Source organism: Sebastes fasciatus, chromosome 15 (assembly GCF_043250625.1).
Source record: "Sebastes fasciatus isolate fSebFas1 chromosome 15, fSebFas1.pri, whole genome shotgun sequence".
Classification (NCBI taxonomy): domain Eukaryota; kingdom Metazoa; phylum Chordata; class Actinopteri; order Perciformes; family Sebastidae; genus Sebastes; species Sebastes fasciatus.
Window position 1 is genome coordinate 5,613,931 of NC_133809.1, and position 25,251 is coordinate 5,639,181.

General features: G+C 41.7%; 2 protein-coding genes across 11 annotated transcripts in view; one reads left to right on the plus strand and one right to left on the minus strand.

Annotated features, from left to right (window-relative positions):
* Nucleotides 1-15,040, plus strand: part of alms1 (ALMS1 centrosome and basal body associated protein) — a 23,546-nt gene extending 8,506 nt beyond the window's left edge. For 2 of the 4 annotated variants that reach the window (XM_074660862.1, XM_074660864.1), the window contains 17 exons: nucleotides 399-579; nucleotides 887-1,007; nucleotides 1,095-2,988; nucleotides 3,251-3,410; nucleotides 4,074-5,234; nucleotides 5,387-5,502; nucleotides 6,361-7,444; nucleotides 7,720-7,839; nucleotides 9,406-9,561; nucleotides 10,743-11,728; nucleotides 12,449-12,563; nucleotides 12,732-12,941; nucleotides 13,055-13,302; nucleotides 13,520-13,685; nucleotides 13,891-13,948; nucleotides 14,465-14,564; nucleotides 14,720-15,040. In XM_074660862.1, the coding sequence (XP_074516963.1) occupies nucleotides 399-579; nucleotides 887-1,007; nucleotides 1,095-2,988; nucleotides 3,251-3,410; nucleotides 4,074-5,234; nucleotides 5,387-5,502; nucleotides 6,361-7,444; nucleotides 7,720-7,839; nucleotides 9,406-9,561; nucleotides 10,743-11,728; nucleotides 12,449-12,563; nucleotides 12,732-12,941; nucleotides 13,055-13,302; nucleotides 13,520-13,685; nucleotides 13,891-13,948; nucleotides 14,465-14,564; nucleotides 14,720-14,764 (6,921 nt within the window). In that variant the 3' untranslated portion in view covers nucleotides 14,765-15,040. Of the gene's footprint in view, nucleotides 1-117; nucleotides 199-398; nucleotides 580-886; nucleotides 1,008-1,094; nucleotides 2,989-3,250; nucleotides 3,411-4,073; nucleotides 5,235-5,386; nucleotides 5,503-6,360; nucleotides 7,445-7,719; nucleotides 7,840-9,405; nucleotides 9,562-10,742; nucleotides 11,729-12,448; nucleotides 12,564-12,731; nucleotides 12,942-13,054; nucleotides 13,303-13,519; nucleotides 13,686-13,890; nucleotides 13,949-14,464; nucleotides 14,565-14,719 lie in introns of those variants that run through there. The other 2 variants (XM_074660860.1, XM_074660863.1) reach the window with 2 other exon arrangements.
* Nucleotides 15,041-15,079: 39 nt separating this feature from the next.
* Nucleotides 15,080-25,251, minus strand: part of dctn1b (dynactin 1b) — a 46,582-nt gene continuing 36,410 nt past the window's right edge. For all 7 annotated transcript variants that reach the window (XM_074660871.1, XM_074660869.1, XM_074660870.1 and 4 more), the window contains 14 exons: nucleotides 24,977-25,137; nucleotides 24,556-24,724; nucleotides 23,663-23,731; nucleotides 23,356-23,568; nucleotides 23,035-23,196; nucleotides 22,804-22,935; nucleotides 22,568-22,696; nucleotides 22,022-22,164; nucleotides 21,764-21,930; nucleotides 19,823-19,950; nucleotides 19,000-19,186; nucleotides 17,917-17,990; nucleotides 17,618-17,707; nucleotides 15,080-17,433 (listed from right to left, as the gene is read on the minus strand). In XM_074660871.1, the coding sequence (XP_074516972.1) occupies nucleotides 17,296-17,433; nucleotides 17,618-17,707; nucleotides 17,917-17,990; nucleotides 19,000-19,186; nucleotides 19,823-19,950; nucleotides 21,764-21,930; nucleotides 22,022-22,164; nucleotides 22,568-22,696; nucleotides 22,804-22,935; nucleotides 23,035-23,196; nucleotides 23,356-23,568; nucleotides 23,663-23,731; nucleotides 24,556-24,724; nucleotides 24,977-25,137 (1,962 nt within the window). In that variant the 3' untranslated portion in view covers nucleotides 15,080-17,295. The remainder of the gene's footprint in view (nucleotides 17,434-17,617; nucleotides 17,708-17,916; nucleotides 17,991-18,999; nucleotides 19,187-19,822; nucleotides 19,951-21,763; nucleotides 21,931-22,021; nucleotides 22,165-22,567; nucleotides 22,697-22,803; nucleotides 22,936-23,034; nucleotides 23,197-23,355; nucleotides 23,569-23,662; nucleotides 23,732-24,555; nucleotides 24,725-24,976; nucleotides 25,138-25,251) is intronic.

The window sequence follows — 25,251 nt, forward strand, 5'->3', positions numbered from 1 at the left end:
TACAGAGGACATTGTGACAACTCTAGATGAGCAGCCTCTCCTTGTTATTAACCCGAGGCTTCAATTGACAGAGGAGCACCCAGTCCCAAAATAGAGGAGAGTCGTTATGCAAAGTGCCGGCAGCTGGGAGGAATGACTTCCTGTTGTGTTCCTTCTGTTTCCTTCTGTGCTCTGCTGTTTGACCAGCAGGTTGTGGAGGTGGTGTGAGATTCCAGGATGGATAATAGTTTTTGCAGCGTGCTCTTCTCCACTACCAACTCTAGAGGCTACAGAGTTGTTACCATCAGTTGTTGTTTTAAGCCTCCGGAGAATCTGTTCACATTAGGTTACACAGCTGTGTTAAATGGCACAAGAGGACAATAACCGTGAGCTACTTTGTTGGGTAATTTCATTCACAGAGGGTGGCAGTGTCTCCTGAGTTGCCAGCAGATGAAAATGCAAGCCAGTCTGTTGAACAAACATCCATAAACCAACTGGGAGCTCAGATTCATAGACATGCCAGTCAGCACCAGAGGCAGCCTCGGCTGGTAACAGATGGTTGGGAGCTTCAACAGCCGTGGAGTCGCTCTTTTCAACCAGGTATGTACACTGAATAAAACAATTAATTTCACTCTCTTTTTTGTCATAATGTTGATGTACGATTAAGTGATTCAGAAAAAAAATGTTTTGACTCATAAATATAAACCATACTTTATGGTATGTACTTATTTTTGTTGGTATGGAAAATCATATTTCCAGTTGTCAAGTTGATGATTCAAAACAGTGGATCTCATGATAATGGGAAGTTGAAGGCAGTGATTTGATTTTAGGATTTATACTTCAGTTGCAAGTTGTACATCTGTTTACAATGCCTGTAAATAACATTCAGCAATTTCTGCATCACCAGAATTTCAGGACAGTAACCAGTCTCCAGCACTTTCCTTGTTGCCTGTAAACTCTGGAGTTGAACACAACTTCACTGAATATTCATTATTCCAACAAAGTGACAATGAATTTGCCCCTTTAAGGTAAAAGAAAACAATTAGAAGTCAATTATTGGTTCTGTCATTTAAATGTTAAGAAGTTTCTAATTTTATTTATTTTTCTTTTTAAAGGGCATACCCTGACATTTCCATGGCATCAGAGAGGTTGCACTTTCCACCCCAGGATCGCACCACTCAGGCCTCTGAACGTGGCTCACTGTCTCAGCATCCTTTGGCTCAGACTACCACCCTGTCTCAAGAAGGAGTGAGCAGCTGCTGCTCTCTGTCCCAACACAGTTTGTCACTAATAGACGAAGGCAGACGAGAGGAAACTGTTCACTCGCCACCGATTTCTACCACTGACAGACGGGGAGTACCATCCAGAGATGATACAAGTAGCAGAGAGAAGGACGCAGTGATGCCAACTGACCCTCCAGACAAGCTAGTAGTAGAGGGTACTGAAGATGAGACTTTCTTTCTGAGTAAGAATATTCCTGCCCTGCATCTTCTGGAGCTCCTTCAGAAAGATATTGGCATGCCAAGCAGCAGCAGTAGTGCTGTTTCCTCTGCCTCTGAGACCTCTGTGAAGGCAGCTGCATCTTTTGCTGAAGAATCTAAAAGCACTAAAGTTTGCAAACCACACATCGACCAAAGCATGGTTAGGAGAGAAGGTCCTCCAGGTGAAGCTTCTCTTCCCCAACAGCAGACACAACAACCTGACAGAGATTTATACCCCGACCAATCCCGAACATTGTCGTCTGAGGTCAGTAACATCACCATGGGGCTGCGCAGCACTAAACCTGATGAAAGTAGTGAGGTGTTACGCAGAGAGCTGCTGTCTGAGGTAGAAAGGCGCAGCAGCCGTGAAGCCGAATCTAAAAACCAACAGCGAAAAAGTCCTAGACCCCCCGGTCCATCTCTCATACCATATCCCACAGGGACGTCTGAAGGCAAGCCAAGTGTGACCAGAACAAATTTAGGTGTCCTGCAATGGACTGGAAAGTTTTCAGCAGGTATTGAACGGGGTCACAGAGAGCAAGACCTCTGGTCCTCAGGGAACCAAACAGGGATTGATGGGTCCTACCTGGGTTTCCTTCCACAGTCTCAGTCCACTCCAGGGGTTTTTAAGGCTCCACCCAAATCCAGTGTCAAGGCTAAATTACAACTTTCTGCCATAGAATCCAATAAAGAGAACTCTTATGAGTCAAACACAGGGATCTCTGCACAGCCAGCTGTTCCTGAAGCTGATGTCCATCGCCCAGACACAGCAACTCAGAGCCAAGAGGAAGCTACCTCTGCAAAAGTCCAGTCTCTCCCAAGTCTCAACTACATGCAGAAAGTAGACGCTTGGAGGGCAAATCAGAGTTCAGGCAAGACGTCACTATTTGATAGCTTGGCCCTGCAAGGATTTTCTGGCACATCTCCTAAAAAGAAAGCTTACGATGCAGTATCTGACCCTCTGAATCGCATCCTGAGTCAGCAAGTGAGGAGTTTACAACAGCCTCCCGTTTCAAGTGCTGCTAATCAGAAAGCTACACAGAGCTCCTCCACGGCTCCCTCTGGCTCTTCTTCAAGAAGAGGGGAGGCGGTGGGCAGTGCTCCAAGTGACAACGATAACACTGGGTCTGCAACAAGACCCTCTGCTTCACCCTTTGGCAGGTCACAGTCCCACTCCTCTCTAAGCACCATTGTCACGTCGGTCCAGAAAGATCAGCAGAAAAATAGACCTGCAGAAGAAGAGAACAGTCGGCTTCAGGGTGATGTCCACCATCAGACAAGCGCCACAGTTCAACCCTCGGCTCGCATGAGCCTCGGTCAGTTCAGCGATGTGTCACTTGATCGAGATTTTACACTCTCAAGTTCCCAAGGTAGTTACAACAGTGGAATTAAAGTAGGAACTTCCATCAGAGCGTCTTCTGTTGTCAGTTTAGAGGTCGATAACTACGCCCCCTACTGGACGTCAAAACTATCAACGCCACCACCTATGCCCAGGCCGCGAGACCTCAACATTGAAGAACGAATCCCGGTAATTGAAAAACTGAAAATATTTATATTGTAAACAAGCATAGGATTTCTTTAAAATATTATTTAAAATATGTTTAGGACTAGAAACTTGTATAATTGTTAATGCGGCTTCAGTTTCAGCAGATAATAAATGTAAAGAGTTAATTCCGTTAATTGCCGTTAATTTCATTCATCATATACGGGGAATTTGGGTAAAAATACCATAAACGTGTAAATTTGTATTCCTGATTCTGATATTTTCTGTATTTATTTTTTTCCTGCAGTTGTATCTCCGTAACCTGGGTATTGATCAGTCTCCCTCAACAATTTTAACTCCATTCGAACCCAGAGGGCCAATCAGAGAGCCTGAATTCTCTCCCACTGATCTCTGCACAATTAAAGGATCCGATGGAACACCAACCAAGAGCACCCAACCCTCTGAAGGTACCTTTGCAACTGACATTCTAAAGAAAAAACATAACTGATATTTGAAAAGTATAGTTTTCATTGGTCCATAAAAATCTGACGAGAGTATCTAAAGGCTAAATTACCTGTAGTTCATCATATGAACATACCAAAAAGTTATAGCATATTGTATGCCAAGCGTAAAGCTAAGTTGCATCTACTGTTCTTTGAAGAAGAAAACAAATTTGGACCACTATGTAAAATCACGCATTTTTTGAAAGGTGACTACCAAACAGTTTTTGTATTTACACATTTCATTACAATTTTAATGTTCTTGACTTAAAGGTGGAGTCTGTGATTCTAATCGAATATCTCCTCGCGGTTTGCTTGTTGTCCTTCTGTCTGTGCGCTGAAAAAGGTGTTCATACTCGGTCTGAGCCACTTTTGTTCCCCATTTGCAGAGCTAGGGCTCTGTATGAACACCATGTTGTTGTTTTTTCAGAGCGCACATAGAACGGACAGCCAGCGGACCGTGAGGAGATATTCACTGAATTTGACAAAAAGTGTATTATTGTATTAGAATCCACCTTTAAAAGATGAATGGATCATTTCTACCAACCGCTAATTGTTAAAAGTACCTTTTATTGTCCATGATGAAGCAATATGGTTCATTAAAAGTATACTTTCATATTGTATTTTCAGGTGGCAGTCCTCATAAAAGAGACTTCTCTCGATGCAGCGTTCTGTCAGTGGACTCCAGTGTATCCATACCGTTGAGCCTGGATAGTCTTGGTCCAGGTGTATCTATCCTAGAGCGACCCAGGCGGGCTTCTCCTTCATCAGATAGAGAAGCTCTCCATAATGAACGGAGACTGGCACCCTCCTCCCTGCCGGATGCAGACTCTTATCCTTCCACCCAGCAACAGCACATGGACAGCAGCTTAACCAGCAGCCAGAATACCATAGAGTTAAGAGACAGGTTTGACTCTGATCTCTCGTTATCTACCAGGTCCAGGTGTGCGGAGAGAGAGTTTGAGTTGCAAACAAGTGGTAGTTTGGAGCAAAATGCAGAAGATTCTATTGTTAGCTCCAATGCCATGTTGGAGATCCATAACCTCCTCTCTCAGGCGGAGAACGTGTCATCTGCTGGGTCCTCTGAGGCTTCCTCAACCTCCCCTGCAGCGTCCCGTCTACTCTCTGATGATGACATCTTCCTCTCCCTGAGGAAGAAAACCAGCAGACTCAAGGACTCCTCATTCTCCTCCTCCTCTGCTACTGAGGATCCCAGAATTCGATCTTCCCTGCGGTGGGCCAGGTCCTCATCTGACTCCATGCTGGCCTCAGAGAAACTGAGAGAAAACTCTATTGGTCGAGAGAGTGTGACTTCATCGGGGAAACCTAATTATCCATCCACACAAGCTCTTATTACTGCTACAGGTGCATACAGAAGACCACAAGAAAGCACTGTTAGCAGAGGTGCAGAGTCGTCCCTTGTTCTCTCCCAATCAGCACGGCGGGCAGAGCCTGAGGGCTGCAGTGCTGCTCCCCCTGACAACACAGTCCCACCACAGCCACCGGTCAGCAATCCTTCACCTGTTTTAAATACACAACCGCTCACATCTACTCCTACAGACACAGCGGGTGTCACAGAGGAGGAAACACAGACTGCTCTGGAAGGTTCTTTACAGAGCAGCCCCTCCTCGCCCATCCTCCTCGAGGACACTGATCAGGGAGGGATGAGTGATGGGAGCAGTGAGAGCTCGCTGGCAGTCAGAGTGGCCAAGTTACTGCAGAGTGAATCTCCGTCCACCATGGTGTCCAGTACTCCCAGCACCACTGACCAAGAGGAGAGCAAAGCCAGAGGTAAATTGATTCACATGTTTAAATGTTACACCCTAATCCTCAGGGATTATGGTGAAAAAATTATTAAAACAATCAAATGAAATAATAAAAAAGAAACTATCTTGCACGAATAAGCTATCATCTGCACAAGCATAACGGTTTCCATGTTGCAGAGTGGATTAAGCTGACGATATCAGGACAGCAGTGTGAGCCTCTGGAGTTGGACAAAGAAGACAGAAAGCGGATTGAAGAGATCAAGAGAGAGCTGCTGTTAAAACATCCCATAAAGGTAAACCACTGATGGAAGAGCTGCTCTTTATCATTACACTGATAGCAATCAGTCTCATAATTATAAAAGCTTCATCTGTGCAATTTATTTAAATTTACTACATTCATAGAGTACTGTAAATTAACAATAACAGTTTGTCACATATATCCCTTTTTAAATCATGTAAATATTGATGAAAAAACTTGTCATTGCCTCCAATCTCTGGACAGTCAAGGTCTCGTGCTTAAGGTAACTGGTGTGTTGCAGGCATGGTGTGGCAACAAATGCACATTAGACTTTTGGAAAAATTTAAATATAACCTGCAAGTTATGTTTCAATGCAATGGAATGCAATTTTGCCGTGCTGTGATCGTTGGATGTTTGTGGTGGATGAATTTATTCACTGGGTAATAGGGATGTTAATAATTAACCGTTAACCGACAATAAGAATTTTTACCGATTTAATGCTATCAGTTAAACGGTTAAAATAAATATTAAAAATTAAATAAAAAGCTGAACAAAACTCAGAAAAGCCTCTTCTCACTTAAAGGAGAATAGCTGGTCCACCTTACAGCCCACCCTGGTGAACTGGCGACTCAGTTGTCTGTTTTGCGCATACACCGCAGCTAGTGATAAATGATGGATTTAACCTGTTTATACATCAGCTTCTCATTGCAGCTGGACGGCTTGTTAGGCACAAAAACCACAGCACCGCTACATGCAACGCACTAGTCTTGTCGGTTAACAGTTATCGGTTAATGAGGATTGGCTATCGGTCAGAGAAAAAATTCAAAATTAGCTTCCCTACAGGGTAACATAAACTAGGACCTTGCCTAGTCTCACAGTTTGACATAGACCTCTTGTTTTTTGCTTCTTTCAGAGTCAGGGGAGCACAGATACAGAGAGCAGTGCAGTGTCCAGTATTAGAGTCCAAAGGGAGCAGGATCCACCTCAGCAAGCGGCGACATTCAATCCCCTAGGTGTTGCTAACAACCAGCCATCCCAGCCGCTGCAGGGCCTCCACACAGATCTCTCTGAGTCCAGCCTGCAGCTTCAAAACCCTCCTCGCCCAGATCTAGAGGCTCAGATACGTGAGATCGCTGCCAGAGAAGGTGTAACCCTCCCTAGGACAAACCTTCAGGCCCTCACATCTATCACTATCGCCACTCGCAAACGCTCCACCTCCCCCTCTCCCTCCACGTCGCCTGCACCTACCCTCAGCCCAGCACCAGAGCTGCTCCACCTGGCCGAGCTCTCCACAGGAGCAGTCCAACTTCCTAACAGGCAGCTTCCCCCTATGGAACAAGAAGATGAAGCAGTGTTTGAACCAAGCAGTAGTCTTGACACCAGAAATCAAAACCTGACTTCTCCATCAGCACCAGGGAATCAGAAGAGGCAAGATGCTGTAGGAGGCCAGTTTGAAGAGCCTCCACCACCCTTACAGGGTTTAGGTAGAAATTATGTGAATGCTACGGAGGACAATGTGGAGTTTTTCAGGCGAGATGACGAGTTATCCGTCCAGGACGGTTCTGTTTCTGGTGTTAGTCACAAAGCTGAACAGAACACAGGTTCATCCACATCTGAATCCCCAGCCAGGACAGGTCACGTCTCGCATGTCCATCTCACTCTGTCCCCCAAAGCCACCGATCACAGCTTGTCCACTGCTGCCCTCTCCAGTCATTCTGATGCTGTTACGGGGCTGCCACGTAAAGAATTTGTCCCCCTCAGACCCTCCTCTTCTGTTGCCAGCAGTCCGACCGAAGGTGTCGGTTTGTCCAGTCCACCAGAGTGGCACGACGCCAAAGAGCCAAAAAGACAGCGGGTGCCTGAAAGACCAGAGACCTCCACCCTGTTCAAAACCGCTGTGTCTCAGAGAAGGAAGACCTCCACATCCACACAATCCTTTACACCTCGTCACAGAGTTGTTGTGTCACCAAGACCTTTCACGACTACTGAGACACCAGGTAGGCTTGTTATGAAATTGTATAGTTTTATTGTACAGTACCCAGCCATTAACTGTGCTGTTTATCACAAAGATGAGGGCAGAGTTCTAAACTACAGGACAGATAAGAACATACTGTGTTAGTTTGTTTGTGTTTTATAATATTTGCTTCTATAAGGCTACATATTCTGATGCTGCACTCTTAGCTAAATTAGACAAGATGTCAACATGACTTTATTCTAAATGATCTGTGTAGTAGATAAAGATGATTTTATGTTCCTTTTCACCGTACAACAGTTCCTGTTCTGTTGCCTTATAAACCTCGTGGCAGTGAGGAGCTTTTCTACGTCCCTCAAACAGAAGCTGATGTCTCCAACACCGACTCTTCTGACACCACCATGGAGAGCTCCCACACAGGTACATTAGTCTCAAATATATTTGATCATCAACGTAGATCATATTGAACATTGGTTGCACTCCACAATTTCCCCTCCATTACAATTTGTTTGGCTGGCCCCTAAAAGTCAGTCTGACTGTGTGGAAATCTGAATTTTCAAATCACAGATTAAAATGTGGATCTCACAGGTAAAACATGAGGCTAATGTAAGCTGATATAGGAGTTAAGTGAGGCTGAACTGACACTAACAAAAGTAAAGTAAGAAAAAGTAGAAGAAAGCAAAAGTAGCAGAGTTGGGACTCCACTCAGCAATCACAGTTACCACGGGATGACAGTGCATTATTTTGACCAGCAGTGGGAACTTCAGTTGCATGCATTGACTGTTTTGAAGACAGAGGAGAGGCATTTTGCTGAAGCATGCGCCGAGCACTTTATGCAAGTAGCAAAACAGTGTAACATTGAAGTAGAAGTAGAAGTAGGGCTGTACCGAATAGGTCGATGCTTCATTCATAACATTCATATTATTATTATTATTGTGGGCAAAGTCCAGAGGTCTTCTCTCTCTGACACACGGCGCTCAATCTGTCTCTGTAACGTAATTTGAAGCTTCATTGGAAAACCTCAATAGAAGCTTTGAATATAAAAAAATTAACATAGTCAAGTCAGTACACTGACACACTGACAGCTGTTGTTGCCTGTTGGGCTGCAGTTTGCCATGCTATGATTTGAGCATATTATTTATGCTAAATGCAGTACCTGTGAGGGTTTCTGAACAACATTTGTCATTGTTTTGTGTTAATTGATTTCCAATAATAAATATATACATACATTAACATAAAGCAGCATATTTACCCTCTCCCATGTTGATAAGATTATCAAATACTTGACAAATCTCCCTTTAAGGTACATTTTGATCAGATAAAAAATGTGTGATTAATTTGCGATTAATCGTGATTAACTATCGACAATCGTTTGATTAATCATGATTAAATATTTTAATCGATTGACAGCCCTAGTAGTAATAATGTTTTAAATTATTTTAAAAACTGGTGTATAAAAATATCTAATAGATAAGAGAAATAATGCATGTGTTAAATTAATATCCTGAAGAAAAATTGGTTTTGTAAAATAACCGGACAGCTTTTGCATCTTGCAACTGACTGAACTCAAACATCGGAAATAGTATTAAACTCCTCATTTCATTTTTTTTTTTTTTTTATCAAATCCAGAGAACTGAATTGTCAGTTGAATGAGGGGCTCTGCTCTCATTTCCCCTGAGCCTGTGTGGGTAGCAGCTGGTCTATTGTAACATACACCAGGCAGTGCATTAATTATTCATGTTCAGGGGCTGAGTGAGACAAAGGCTGAGCTGGGGCCCCAGCAGAGAGACCGGAGGAGAGAGGGGACTGCAGACTCCATATCTTTGAATATCTTCTGTTCATTACTAGCAGAAAATTAATGATTTTGGTCACTTTTCCAGCAGTTATCCATCATTTGTTTATCTCAGAAATGAAGGCCATCTCGGTTTAACCATCTCTGAGTAGCACTCGTCATGAGGTAACAAGCCACTTTTGAATCCTGACCAGGCTCAGACGACGCCGTGCCCCCACGCTTCAGCAGTGAGGTCCTCGGGCACCGAGACGCTGGGTTGGACTGTGGAGTCACCATCAAACACTCAGAGGGCATCTACAGCAAGAGGCTGAAAACAACCACCTCCAAAATGCAAGAGCCGGGACGCAGAGGTGAGCTGAACATGCACACAAACAGAAAGCATACTCATTAAGTTGTATTGTGTTAAATACATGTGTGAAACAAGAATTATCTGTCATCTGTTAATTTGTACATATGTCACTCTGGTTAAATTAAATTAATATAATAGAAACTTTCCAAATATAAATGTACTGAGGTGAAAGGGACATTGTTAATCTGTGTTTAACAATGCAGAAAAATACAACTTTTTGGGAAGAGGTGTGAAATACAGTGGAGAGGATTATATGCAAACACTTCCCAATGTTTTTTAGGCGGGAGGCATTATGCTTTCAGGTTGTCCATCCGTCCGTACTATTCTCATGAACGCAATATCTCAGGAATGCCTTGAGGGAATTGTATTACATCTGGCACCAACGTCCTCTTGGACTCACTCAAGGATGAACTGATTCGATTTTGGTGGTCAAAGGTTACTGTGACCTCACAAAATACGTTTTTGGCCATAACTCAAGAATTCATATGCTAATATGACAATTTCACACAAATGTCTAACAGGATAAAATGATGACATTTTGGACAGACATGGATGTAAACTGTAACTTGTCTGGTTGGGCGGTAATTCTAGTTTACATTTGGGTTGGATCCAGAAGAACACAATAAGATCAATGGATCTAGTTTTTCTGCATGCGTGAAGATCTTACTGGACTTTTACTTACGCTTACAGACTAAACAACCAAGTATTAAACAATGGGCTTTGCAAATGGTTATTTTATGTATACTAAAAGAAAAACAGCACATGTCTGAAAAGGTTTGGGCAGCATTTATTGTTTTTATGAAGTGCATAGAGGAGGAATGAATGCTCCTTGGTGTAAACCTTGAAGCATGTTTTGCGTGAGCTCTTAAGATGGTGGCTGTGTTCGGAAAACGCATATTAACATCCTACATACTACATACTCAGTCTGTATGTACTGCATACTGCCTACTAAAGTAACGATCAAGTATACCATTACCAGCAGACAGTTCACACTGAAGTTAATGAAGCAATACGTCTTCTCTGCATCACATGATTGTATCGAGCATGACGTTACCGGTCCAAGCTACCGTTTGTTTAAAACAATTTTTTCTGTTCATGAGGCCAATGATTGATACATATATTGTTTAGAAAAAGTGTGTGTTATCCTCATTTTTAACACATATTATCTGTCTCTCCTCATAGATGTCTCTGTATCAACAGATGGACCCTCACAAACAAGGGTGACTAAAGCTCCAAAGCAGTCTTCTCAGGTATCCGTTGCCTTTACCAGAGTGCCTTTATCGAGCAACCAAGGAGCCTCCAAGAGAGACCAGGGGACCAGCCCAGTGCACTTCCCCAGTTATGAGCAACCAGAGCCAAGCCGTGTGAGATTTCAGACAGATCGTGTGGACATGGATTACGACAAGGCGAGCCGTCACCTGGACCAAAGCTCTGTCCCTCAGGCAGGAGGGGAGGGAGACCAGAAGAGGAGGGACTCTCACCTCCCTCATCCCACCGCCCAGCAGAGCAGCAGCACTCTGGAGCAGCTCTGGGAGAGGTTCTGTGATCGGCGGAGCCTGGATGAGTCCCGACCAACCAATGACAAAGAGGCAACGCTGCTGGAGCGGCTAGAACGCCTGTCCCGTCTTATTCATAACACAAGGAGTACTAACATGTCAGAACTACGTGAAGAAAAGCTGGGAAGGAGGGGAGAAGATGCTACGGGGAAGGATATTGGAGAGGTGAAGAGGAGCGTAGGTTTTGAGGCCAGAAAAATGGAAAGGAAAGCCGGAGGAGATCGAGAGGTTGAAGGTGAACCTCCCGCTCCTCGTCAGGCCTGGACACAGAGGCTACAGGTAGAGGAAACTTCTCAACCTGCAGACGAGGACTCCTTCACCTCCGGCTTCTCTCAGGGCTCCTCACAGATTCAGCACCTCTATCCTGCAGACAGAGACGAGTCGGAGACCTTGTCCACCGCGTCCGGCTCCATGTCCACCGTGGACACAGCGCGGCTGATCCGAGCCTTCGGCGCCCACCGAGTCCAGCACCTGAAGACGAGCTCCAGCCTCGGTAAACTGTACAACACCATCGACAAGCAGAAAGAAGGGAGGGAGCAGAGGAGAGGAAGAAACAAAGAGCCGCCTCACATCATCACACTGTCAGAGACCACCGGCACTGATGAATCCACCGTAAGTTTATCTCCATATTATTAACCTCATTCTGAAGTAAAGCTAATTTAATTACAGATGTATAAGGTGCATTAAGGTGCAATTCCAGATATATAAGGTGACAATAAACGGCTCTTTCAGGCCGTCACCCTTCAAAGCTTGTGGATTTGAGGAAAAACTAAAAAAAAGTTAGAGTTTAGGAAATCCTTTTTACTTAAAACGTAGCACCAATACACCTTTCTCTGTCCAACTAAAAGCACTATTTGAGGAAAAAATGTGTGAATTTACCAGAATTTCTTGGCTGACGAGATCAGTCAAAAATATAGTCTTTGTGTTTTACCTGAATAATGTCTTGATCCGAGATGTGCCAGTTTTGAGCTGTTAAGTTTCACTAAAGAGGAACTTGAAAGTCTTTGAATTTCATATCTGACTGAAATTTTGAATAAATCCACAAAAATGTATGTAGGTTGCATTGTTGCAGAGATGTTTTCTTCAAGTGTCCCAGTAAAGCATGACAGTGAGCCAGCACGCACAACAGCAAGACTCTGAAACTGAAGCAGCTAAACGGAATTCAGCCATCATTAATTTATTATTTACACCTCTGCTTTTCCTACTGTAGCATGTCTGAATGTGTTCTGTGAAAAAAATCTATGTTAGAGCACAGACTAAAGTGACACACGAATATAGTGAGCTATAATTTCAGGTATTGAACAGATCTAAGTGTTTGTCATTGGTCTTCAGGTTGCTGCTGATTCTACATCAACCAGCAGTTACACCGTCTCGTCACACCGCGGCCCCTCCAGGACTCTGGCAGCCAAGAAGGCTGTTAAAATGGTCAGCAGAGGCATCCAAGCAGGTCAGAATGACATTTTAATAATATCAATGTAAATGTAGCTCAACAGCTAATTTGTAACCAAAAAAACAAAACTGACAAATGGTTAAACTACATTATACATACAGTAGTAAAGCAGCAAAGAAAGTGATTCTTTAAGATTCTTCTAACTGTTGTTTTCTTTTTTCTCAGGTGACCTGGAGCTTGTCAGTAGTGGGACTCGACATCACACCAGAGACGTTGGGACCACTTTCCCTTCGCCTGGTGAAGCCAGAACTTCCAGGCAGATCTCATCTTCCTCATCCAGCTTAGAGAGAAGAAGAGGAGGGCGCCCCTCTAAGAGTCAGGGGTTACAAAAACAGAGAAAGAGCAAGAGAAGCCCGCCGAAGACCTTCCCTGAAGGTACGTCGGAATACAAATGAGGTGTTGTTTAGGAACAGGTTATTGTTTTATACCAGAGTATAGTGAAATCCTTGTATTGATTTGTCTGGGTTAAATTGCTCTGGTCCTTCCAGGTATTTCATGGTTCATCTCTGCTGACGACCAGAGGTCAGAGGCAAGGAAGGAGAACCGGCCAGAGGAAGAGGAGTCGACGTGGAGGCAGAGCACCGCCTGGTTTGAGCCGTACAGCAAAATGAATCCATGGAGAGAACCGCTGAGACAGAGACAAGTCCACGAAGACAGAAACAAACATCATGCTGAACCCGATTTAAATCCAAGAACCAAAACGATTTCCTCTGGTCTGGCACGTATCTCTCTCCAGGTTGGTTTGTCTCTTTCTTTACAAAACATTGCTTAACACTAACAGGCTCTTCCTGAGGACAACTGTTTATTCGTACATTTAAGAAGTGAGAGGAAAGTGTTGTTTGCGATGGGAAAATATATTTCAGGTTCCTTGACAGGCTTGTCTACAGTACATATGACGAATTCAAAAAATAATTTTGTAATCAAATTTTAAATGTCACTCTTCAATCCTGCAGGAGGCGCTGGAGATGCGTCGTCCAGAGTTCATCTCTAAGTCCAGGCGGAGAGTGGAGCGCCTGGCTCTGCAGGTGGAGGAGAGGAAGCTACAGGAAGACTTCAGCAGAGAGAGAGAGGAACTCTTCAGCCGGCCCGGAGGACCAAGGAGGCTGCTGAGGCCTGAAGGTACTCGACCACAAACACCAGGAGGGAACAACAAGCCTGCTGGATACTGTAGCTCTCTATTTTTAGTATAACTCAGGTGTTGCTAATGTTCTGTCAGACACATAACTGTATCCAGATAACTGTTCTTTCTGTACATGCATTATAAAGCCCACTACTGTGTTGATATGTGTTATTTAAAAAATAAATCTTTTATCTGTGTGTTAAGGCACCGCTCTGCTCAGGAGGGCTGTTCCCAGGAAGGAGATGATACAGAGATCCAAACAGTAAGATTTTCATTTGCTTTGTTTTGAATATAAAAAAATTTAAATCAATAAGAGTGATTCATTATTCTAACAACAAATAGCATCGATACTTTCCAATACTTAAGTAACAAAACTAAAGACAATCCAGGGTGATTTTTTTCTTTTTCAATTTGTACCACAAGCAATAAAAAAAATAGATCAAAACGGGTAAGAAAAATTAAATGGTACATTGTACTAGAGTCTGAAATATTACCATTTGACCCAAGACTGCTTATTCGGATTTGGACTGGATTTTTAGTTGTAGTTGTAGTATGACGTCACGGCTGCACTATTGATTTGATATTTTTATAAATGATTTGGGAACTAATAACATACTGACATTTAAACGTTTAGGCATTGTGACTATTGTGATATGAAGTTCTACATCATCAGTGGTACGGGTGAAAGTAAAAATTTTACTTTTGTTTAACTCGGATGTTGCAGAATATTTAAAGTTTGGGCTTTTGCAAACTTTTTGTCTCAACACTTTGTCTCCAGGATTTATGAGAGTCTTCCAGAGGTTCAGAGGAGGAAAGAGGAGGAAAGAAGAAAAGTTGAGTATCGATCTTACCGGCTGAACGCTCATCTCTACAACAAGGTACGACACAAACCGCTACTCTCATTCATCACTAAGTACAAAATTCATGTGACAAATTTACTTTAAGAGCTGATTTTCTATCAAAGTGGCTGGCAGAAAAAACTTTGTTCAATAATTTGATTAAATTAATGAACAAATTGTTTTCTGTCTTTCAGAGAATCACTAACCGCGTCCTGGGCAGAAGAACAGCGTGGCAGTGATCAAACAGACCAGTGAAACGTGTTTTTTTTACTGTACATTAAATCAGTGATGTGAAATTTTTTTTACAATTTTAATACCAAAACTACCTAACTTAACTAAAAATGACTTTATTTATTTACTACCAAATGTTTTAGTTATTTGAAAGATTATGTAGAATTCTACACATTGGATAAATATTTGGATAAAGACCAGTGGAACGTTTTAAAATTGGTTAAACTTGAAAATGTGTTTTAATGTAAAAAAAATAAACCAGATTCTTCAACATTTTAACTAAATTCCATGTTTTGATTGAAGACAGTGAAGGATGACGGAGATACACTGGCTTAAATGTCTTTATTGATCGGTTATCGGTTGTGCAAGAGCAGGAAGCCACATGAGGAAAAGGTAAGACAAGTTAGACAAGCTGCAGAGTCAGTACATCAGCTGCACAGATAAATAACATCATGAATAAATAAGAGCATTTTCCCTCTTCGACTACAGATATGTAGATGCCCATTAATTAAATTAATTACAAAATAAAACTTCAAGTTATGACAAAATTGTGTAAACATAAATAGTCTAACAAATCATTAAATAAAAATAATTAGCATGGATTAATAAACTAAAAGCCTTTTTAAAAAAATCAGCCATGGCAAACGTGGTGATGAGAAACAGATTCTTTGGCAAAGATGTAGTTTTGCTTTAAACAAGGTTTGGTCTAAACAAATCAATCATAAGGCAGGTGACCGCTCTTTTACCACAAGGCTCTCTGCAGGTTTAAGGCTCGGACGAAGTTTGAAACAGCAACAGGAATCTCAGCAGAACAAAAGGTAACACACACATCTTCTGGATTTTTGTAACTTTTACCAATACAACCAGCGCGTTATTTATACCCGGCATGTAAAAGTAGACGGTAACAACTTACTGGAATTTACACCACAAGTGTAATAAATACTAAATAATTTAAACCATTATAATGCTTCATCTGAGTTTTTAAATAAACATAAGCAAAAGAATTTCATCCGCGTTTTACACAGTAAATCCCTTGAGGTTAATCAGCTTTTTTTTTTCTTCTGTGCAGTCCACAATGTTTTAATCAAACCACAGAGCAAAATGCTAAATCCTCAACACATTCTGGAGTTTGCTTGCATGTTAACGTCATTGCTAAAATGATCAGTGAAATAAAATTACATCCAATTAAAGCAAATGTGCAGGATTTGGTTCTCCTCTGTGGTTTCTCCCGTCACTCAGGACTTATTATATGTGCAAAAAGACTCTTTGATCAAACCACAGTAAAATATCCGCTACTTTAAATGGACAAATCTATTATTATTTTCAGTATCGCTTCTAAATCACATAATCCTTCTTTCCCTTTAGACAGTTATAAAAATGGAGTGCACAACAGTGACCTGATTAAAAACTTTACATCAGTAACGATCCTTCTAATACTGTGTAGCTTAAACAGTGTAACATAGAAACGTGGAGCAACATCCAATGTTCAGGCCTAATAATATAAACCACACTGTGCTGGTTTCACACCGGGGCCAAAGAGGAGTTTGATAAATATTCTACAACTTAAAATAAATCGGTGAATCTGGGCAGCATGCAGCAGTGCAGTTACGAGTATCGCTACTTCTTTTTCTGGCCATAAAACTAAATTAATAGGCGTGTAAAATATGAAGTATGGAGTCGTGATTGCCTCACTTATAAGTCTATAATTTACAGTACGCAGGGCTGTAGTCAGTAGAACAGCAGTTTAATCCAAATCACTTCAAAAACCAAGTTAAGCTGATCTGATTTTGATTTAAGACCAATGAAAGAAAAATGTGAAACGCCTGAAAGTCTCCAATTTTGTCATTGTGAAGTTTTACAGGAAGAAAAATTAGATATTTGATAGTAGTAGTTTTAAAGTATAGATGTAAATCACTAAATATGTATGCTGCTTTCCTGGTCTAAAGTGGGATTTACTGTTAGGTTTAGAAGTAGTAATTATCTACGTTAAAAATGAATCTCCGGATTATATTCTTCATTAATCGTTTTGTCGATAAAATGCTAAAAAACAGTGAGAAAATTCCATTATAATCTACTGAAATCTTAAAAGGCATCTTTAGATTTCTTGTTTTGTTTTGACAAACTGTCCAAAACCCAAAGATATTCAGTTTGCTGTCGTATATGGCAAAGAAAAGCAGCAAATCCTCACATTTGAGAAGCATTTATCAGTGAATGATTGGCATTTTTGATTGAAACAATTGTCAAAATTGCTCCTAATTGTCTCTAGATAAAATAATCAATACCAAACAAGTTCTAGATATCCAAAGTGATCTTGAGATTAAACTGGTCTCAAACTACAGCCCTGACTGTCACACAGATCAACTTGCTTTTCAAAGAAGATAAAAGATAATTTCCTGCAGGTTGTAATTGCTCCACTAGAAATACCTCCTGGTTTGACTTGTTTGGCCCAGGAGTGGAAGCCAGGCTGCCAAGCTGATGATGAGTAGTGGTGGTGGTGGTGGTGGTGTGTAGGTGCAGCAGGCAGGATCGCAGGTGAAGTTTAGGTCCGCAGCAGACTGTGAACTCTCTGCAGCTGAGACTGTGACAGGACGAGGCGGTGGACCTGCTCCTGACCTCGGGTACACGGCACCATGACCCGACCCACCAGCACCGTGTCGCCCTGCTTCTCCTCCTTCGCCTGAAGACAGAGAAAGGTTCAGTTCAAGAGTGTGGTAAGATTACATTGGCAGAATAATTCAACTAAGTAATTAAATATAAATATTTGTCAAAGACGGTGTTGGTATGAGATAGTAAAGCTTCAAAACAGGCACCACACTGTGAAATAATTGGTGATATTTGACTGACAGGTGTGAAGCTCTTACCTTAACAAACGAGGTCGAAGGGAACGTCGCAAAGTCAGACGAGACTCGAGCTCCAGGCTGCTGGTGGACGACGTGCTCTGCTACTTCGTCCTGACAGGGTGGAGACAAAAGAGAAGATATGTGGAGGACATTTGAACTGCTACTGAATCAGCCTGTAAGGTGAGTATTTCAAGGAATGGAGGTGTCTTTTGTACTGTTTGAATGAACACTTTATGTAATTTTTTTGTTTATTCTTGTTTGTTTTAAAGCCTTGTTGCATAGAGTCGTATAGATGTGTTCACTGTTGAGAGTGTGTGTACCTTCAGTCTGCCCAGAGTGTCACTCAGGGACTGTAATCTAGCCGTCTGTTCCAGGAGCTGAGCACCAGGTGTCACTGCAGGACCAACAAAAACACATCTGTCATTCATACAGGGAGCAATATGAAGTACGTCATAAAGAAGGTCATTTGATGACACCATGCTATCGACATAATATACTATGAATTTTTTGACATACTATACTATGACTTTTTTTGATGAAATTTTTCGACATACCGTGCTATGACTTTTTTTGCGTGAAGTTTTTCAACATACTATACTATGACTTTTTCAAAAAGATTTCGACACACTGACTTTTTTTTCCTAACATTTTTCGATATACTATACTGTGACTTTTTTTCATGAAATTTTTCGACCTACAATACTACGACTTTTTTCATCAAATTTCTTCGACATACTATATTTTGACTTTTTTCATCAAATTTTACGACGTACTATATTATGACTTTTTTCATGAAATTTTTTCGACAGACTGTACTATGACTTTTTTCGGTGAAATTTTACGACATACTATATTTTGACTTTTTTCATGAAATTTTTTCGACATACTATATGACTTTTTTCGGTGAAATTTTACGACGTACTATACTTTGACTTTTTTTCGTGAAATCTTTTCGACATACTATACTATGATTTTTTTCATGAAATTTTTTCGACATATTATACCATGACTTTTTTCATGAAATTTTGACATACTATGCTAAGACTTTTTTTTATATAATTTGTCGACATACTATACTATCACTTTTTTTCATAAACATTTTTTGACATACTATACTATCACTTTTTTTCATAAACATTTTTCGACATACTATAAAAAAGTAATATAATCATTTGAAAAAAAGCGATCATATCGTATGTCGAAAAAAGTCATAGTATGCCATAAAAAGTCATAATATAGTATTCCATAAAAATTTTATAGTATAGTATAATGATACATTTTATCAACTCTTCTTTTCTCTAATCTGGATTTTGGAGGTCAATCAAACAAACTGTAAAACTGGGGGGGGACAGAAATAGGGATTGAAGACATTTACACGCTTGCTTTTAACCGCTCTTGCATACCTGGAGATTTCCCAGTGATGTCCACCACCTTGACGTTGGCACTCATCTGCAGCAGCGTCTCCAGGAGCTGGTCGGTCTTGCGGTAGAGGGCGCTGGAGATTACTTCGGGACGACCTCCGTCTCTGGAGGGAAGTTTGGTCACGTGAAGAGGAGGCAGAGAGGCGAGCTGAGCGCGCATCTTTTCAGCCTGAGAGGGAAAACATGGACACAATAAATACAGATGTTAACAGCAGCAAAATGGATTAAGTATCAACAGTGACTGAGGACTAAATGTGACTGAGACACTCATGTTGGAGGACAATTAGAAAACAAAAACTTTAGTTTCAGTCTCTTCCTCCGATCTATATCAGTCAAACTGTATTTCTAAAGTTAAAAATATTCTTGACAAATGTAGGTTATCATATTTACAGCACAATAGTGGAGATATCAATCCAGGGGTAAATTCAATTTAATGTAAATTTAATTCAGGATTGGCATCCCCAAGACCATGTAGACATCAAGATGTCATTATATACAGTATTAGCTTTTCTTAGCTTTGACAACGAGAGAAACAGGTTTGTTAAACAATATTATAGGATTGCTCCAAGAAAAATGATTAAACACTAAGAATATTGAAGATTTAATCTATGTTGCTAAGTTTGTTGAACTAATATTGGCTGCTTTTAAGTAACTATTGAATATTTACTTCTAGTTATTTACTTTCTCATTTGTATATTTTTATTATTTAAGACATATTTTCACATGTCTGTGACGGGTAATCATGAAATAAAGAAAAATCTGTTTAACGAGTGAGATGTTGAGACGGTGGCGAGAGGATTCGTACCTTCAGTTTGTTGTTGTCGTTCTTCAGGTGTTTGATGCAGAGTCTCTGAGCTTCAATCTGCTTACTCAGCAGAGGAGAGTCGATCACCTGGACACCCGAACCTGAACCGGCGCCGGACATCATGTTCGCTGCAGGAGGGAAAGAGCAGATGCACGTTATGAACACCTGACTGGACCTAAACCTTTATTTATACATGCAGCGTTTGCATTCAGTAAAACACTCCAGCCATATTTTATATTCTCAGTTACAATGAAAAACAATATCTAACATTTCATGTCCAAACAAACTATTTGTTTACAGCATTTTTAATTTTAAGTGTGCATACTTTAGCACAGTGGTGGAGTGTTTATAATCCTGGTTCACTACATTTCAGAGTTAAATATTGTAAGATTTGACACACTAATTCTGTGATGATCTTATTAAACCGGATACTGTTACAGAATAAACTACCTCCTAAATTACCTCCACCTTAACCAGCTACAACATTAATATCAGTAATAATTACTGTTGATACTTTAATTACATTTAGCTGATAAAACTTAATAATACTAAAGTAAGATTTTGAATGCAGGACTTTTACTTGTAAATGAGTTTTACATTGTAGAACTGCTACTTTTAGTAAAGACTGAATAATTCTTCCAACATTGTGTCAAACCATCATCATTCAGTTTTTCTTCTCTGCTATAATTATCAAGTATTACAGACAACATTTGGACAAAAACAAAGAAATGAATGTTTAACTGAACAACTTGATATCGGTGCATCAAGCAGAGTTGCTGAATATGGATTAAGACCATGCAAGTAGATGATGCACATGCCAGAGGATGCAGATTTATGAGATGAATAGCACATAAATAGATATAATACATACATAAAACTTGTCAGTCTTAATGGTTTGATAACACAGTTTCTGCAGGTTTTAACACAAGACTTTATAGAACATTTTAATCACGATCATACTGTCCAGTGTGAAAGTAATGATGGAAAACCAGTAGGGACGATATGGCCTAGATATATTTATCATATCAAATGTTTTACAGTCCTTCCCAGCAGTATATAACAATAATTTCTAATGATATAATGAAACTGACGCACCATGGATAAGCAGAAGAAAAATGGATGGATTAATTACCAGAATAAAAATTTAGGTTTTTGCTAAAATGGACACACGTGCTTTTTTAAGATTTTTCACGACCTATAGACACCCTGAATAAAACATGCATGTAGTAGTATAGTCCTTCAAACCATGCACAATTAAAACATTAGCATGCATCAACAACAGATGCCAATACAAGCAGGTAGATACCTTTTTGTTCCTCTGCAGAAGGTAAAGTAAGAGATTAAGACAAAGAGGTCATTGGTTGTTTGGAATTAAAGTTAAAAAAACAGTGATAAATAATCAGACATGGGTCAAAAATGGGGCTGCACGGTGGTGCAGTGGTTAGCACTGGCGCCTCACAGCTAGAGGGTTGCAGGTTCGAATCCGGCTTGGGACCCTTCTGTGTGGAGTTTGCATGTTCTCCCCGTGTTAGCGTGGGTTTTCTCCGGGTACTCCGGTTTCCTCCCACAGTCCAAAGACATGCAGGTTAGGTTAATTGTGGACTCTAAATTGCCCGTAGGTGTGAATGTGAGCGTGAATGGTTGTCTGTCTCTATGTGTCAGCCCTGCGATGGACTGGCGACCTGTCCAGGGTGTACCCTGCCTTCGCCCAATGTCGGCTGGGATCGGCTCCAGCCCCCCCGCGACCCCTAACGGGATAAGCGGTTGCAGATGGATGGATGGATGGATGGATGGGTCAAAAATGTGTTTGAAAATGCTTCTCAGGATGGATTTTTAGTCTGGTTAGATTAAGTTAATTGCTAAAAACAACCCTGATATAAGACATGTGTAGTAATGTGTTGTCTTCAGTGTGTTCAGCTTGTTCTTGGTAGAGACACTCACCTCCTGCCACTCCTGTGATGATGGAAGCGACTCCCGACTGTCCGGTTCCTCTGAGCCCGTCGATGGTCATCTTCGATTGGCTGTTGATTCGCTGCTTCAGCTCGGCCTTCTCCGACTCCAGCTGGTCGATGTCGGCTTGCAGAGCGTCCATCGTCTCCTCAAACTCCCTGCAGAGAGGAGGACAACATGGCACAGCTGTAGATCTGTAACATAACACGACTTCCTGTCTGCAGTCAGACGTCGTTCGTTCGTTCTTACTTCTCTTTCTTCTTCAGCAGAGTCTGGGCTTCGTCCAGTCGAGTCTGAATCTTCTCAACGCGTTCGTCTGCGTCTTTGGACGAACTGTCCAGCTTCTTCTCCAGCAGACTGAGACGGACGCTCGCCTCGCTCAGCTCCTCTCCCTGAAAAACACACAAACAGGTTTCATACAATAAAAAAATTATTAGAGAAGTCTAAGAAAACTAAAGAGTGTTTATATATTTGGCCTGAAATTACAGAACATTTGGCATCTTTGCTTTTAACAAAGGATTTATAAACACAGGTTTAATTTGTATTTATGATGAAACCATTTACAGGAGATGACCCTGCGTCTACTCACTACAAAAATATTGAATCTGGCAGATTTGATTGTTACCAGAACACTAAAACACAAGCTCATGAGTCATTCTACTTTATTTTACACACCCTGGTTTGATTGTAATTGCACAGAATGAATCTAAACTAAATAAACAAAATGCACCAATGTGTTTTTATTCTCAGTAAATTCTCTGTATGTTGTTTCGGCAGATAGGTGTGTTTACCCACCTTGATCTTGAGAGACTTCTTCAGCTCTTTGATGACCGTCTCTCTGTCCTCCAGCTTCATGCCGAGACCTTCGGCGTCGGTGATTTCAGCTCGAAGAGCCGCCGCTCGCAGATCCACAGGTGGAGGGTTCTGAAAGGAGTTGAACAACAGAGTAACGTCAAAACTGAAAAATCAAATCCTGCTGTCACAATCGAAACCGGCTGCAGCTGAAAAGAAATCATGTGAAGTTGAGTTACCTTGTTCTGAGGCCTCTCTGAGTCATATTCTCCCTCCTGCATGGCGGTGGCCATCTTGTTCATGGTCGCTATGACCATGCTACAGGACTGCCGCAGACACTCGTAGGGGTTGGCGCCCTGGGATCCATAGATCTGAAAATGATGGTATGCTTGTCAAAAACCAGAGCAGTCAGAGGATTACATTTCCAGCCCCTGGTGGTCTTTATTTCTAAGTTGAAGTATTGTGTGTACCTGCTCTCCTGCCTTGAACGCCACATCCTCCAGTTTGACGGCCGACAGTCCCTCCTGTTCACCGAGAGGCGACATCATCTGAGCTCCAGCTGCTGCCACTTCCTGCAGCACCGCCACCACCCAGGTCAGGTGTTTCCTACAGTCTGAGAGGGTGTCGCACACCTGCGGGCCAAAAGGACAACATGACTAAAGTTATCACAGCAAATTTATTAGGATTTTATAGTAAAATTATTTATTATTCTGAAATGATACAGTAACATAAGTTTTGACGTGAACTGAAAAGCCAAATCAGCAGCCAAGAGGTTTGGTTGCCGTGGTTACCTGTTGTCCGAAGTTGAGCGCTGCCGGGATGCCCGGCGCGTCGGTTCCCGGCATCCTGCGGCGAATCTTCTTGCAGAACTGTCGGATGTCGCTGCAGGACGTCTCCAGGTCCTTCAGCAGCACGGCGAGGTCAGCCTTCTCCTGACCCGTATGCAGGAACGCCCGCAGACGACCGACCTCCACCGCCATGCAGTCCAAGGCACTCTGGGTAAACTGCACGTGGACACAACAGGTAGGATGATCAACTGGTGGTGTTTACGCAGCTAGAAACACAACCATAAGGTTCATAATCTTATCAACTACTCACTCTGATGTGGTCAGCCAGCTGCATGGTGCAGTCCTCGTTCTGATCGGCCAGGTGGATGCTGTACAGGTGCTGAGAAAGGAGTCATTTTGAAGATGAGTATAAATTCACATACAGCACAGAGTGGGTCAATATGCTGCTTTATTCATATGTATGTATATATTTATTTTTGGAAATCAATTAACAACACAAATAAATGACAACAGATATTGTCCAGAAACCCTCACAGGTACTGCATTTAGCATAACAAATATGCTCAAATCATAACATGGCAAACTGCAGCCCAACAGCCAACAACAGCTGTCAGTGTGTCAGTGTGCTGACTTGACTATGACTTGCCCCAAACTGCATGTGATTATCATAAAGTGGGCGTGTCTGTAAAGGGGAGACTCGTGGGTACCCATAGAACCCATTTTCATTCACATATCTTGAGGTCAGAGGTCAAGGGACCCCTTTGAAAATGGCCATGCCAGTTTTTCTTCACCAAAATTTAGTACAAGTTTGGAGCGTTATTTAGCCTCCTTCTTGTAAAGCAGATTTGTTTAAAGTATTTATACCCTGAATTGTTTACATCCATGTTGACCATCTTCTTCTTTCCCGTTTTTGCTGGTGCATTGCAGCGTTTCTTGGGGCATTACCGTGAGCAAGCTTGTGCCCTGACATGTACGTCAAAACAACCGCGCCATATCACTACTAGACGTCTCCACAGGGAAGCTTTAAGTATAAAAATTTTTATCGGTTTTCTGTCAATTGATAAATGGATTGACAGAACTGACTGTAAGCACACAATTTATGTTAAACAATAAATACACGGAGACATGGACCTAAACACCATGTAGATATCTCCTCTTTTCATGTAAAATGTGTTGCTACATTGGAACAGTGTGTGTGTGTACCTGATAGTATTTAATGGCCTTGGTGAGCGGCTCCACGTTGACCGTCTCGTCCAGCTGGTCTTTGTGCAGCAGGTCGATGAGGAAATCCAGAGAGCGTTCGTGGACGCTCATCTCCGGGTACAGAGAGCCGATCTTCTTATAGACATCCACACTGCACTGAGCCAGAGCCCTGACACACACAGATTTGTTTGAGTGTAAATACCTTTTCATCAGTGTAGAGTCACACACGAGACAACATGAGGGAGAATAAGTGTAACAAGAATAATGCAATTTTACTCTACAAATTTTGGGGCGCAGAATGAAAGTTGTTTCCCAAAAAGAGAAGACTGAGATGCAATTGAGTTTACAGATTTAGATAAAATGCAACAGTCTTCTCTCAGTGCTCAGACTCTCTCCTGCTCTTGATTTAGGTGAAACGTACTGTTCGTATTTATGCAGCGTGGCCTGCAGCAGACTGAGCGAGTAGACCAAACCGCCGGCGAAGCTCAGCTGCTCTCCGACAGCTCCCTTCAGCCCGGCTCGCTCCACACAGTTCTCGTTCAGGTCAAACTTCTCCTGGGCCTGTTTGCTGATCAGCTCGGCCTGCAGCGACACACAAACAGTTTAACATCATAAAGAAATACATTTAAAAAGCCCCTTATGAACAATCCATATCTCAGGTGCATCAAAGCTTAAAAAGTCTGCTTCACTTTATTG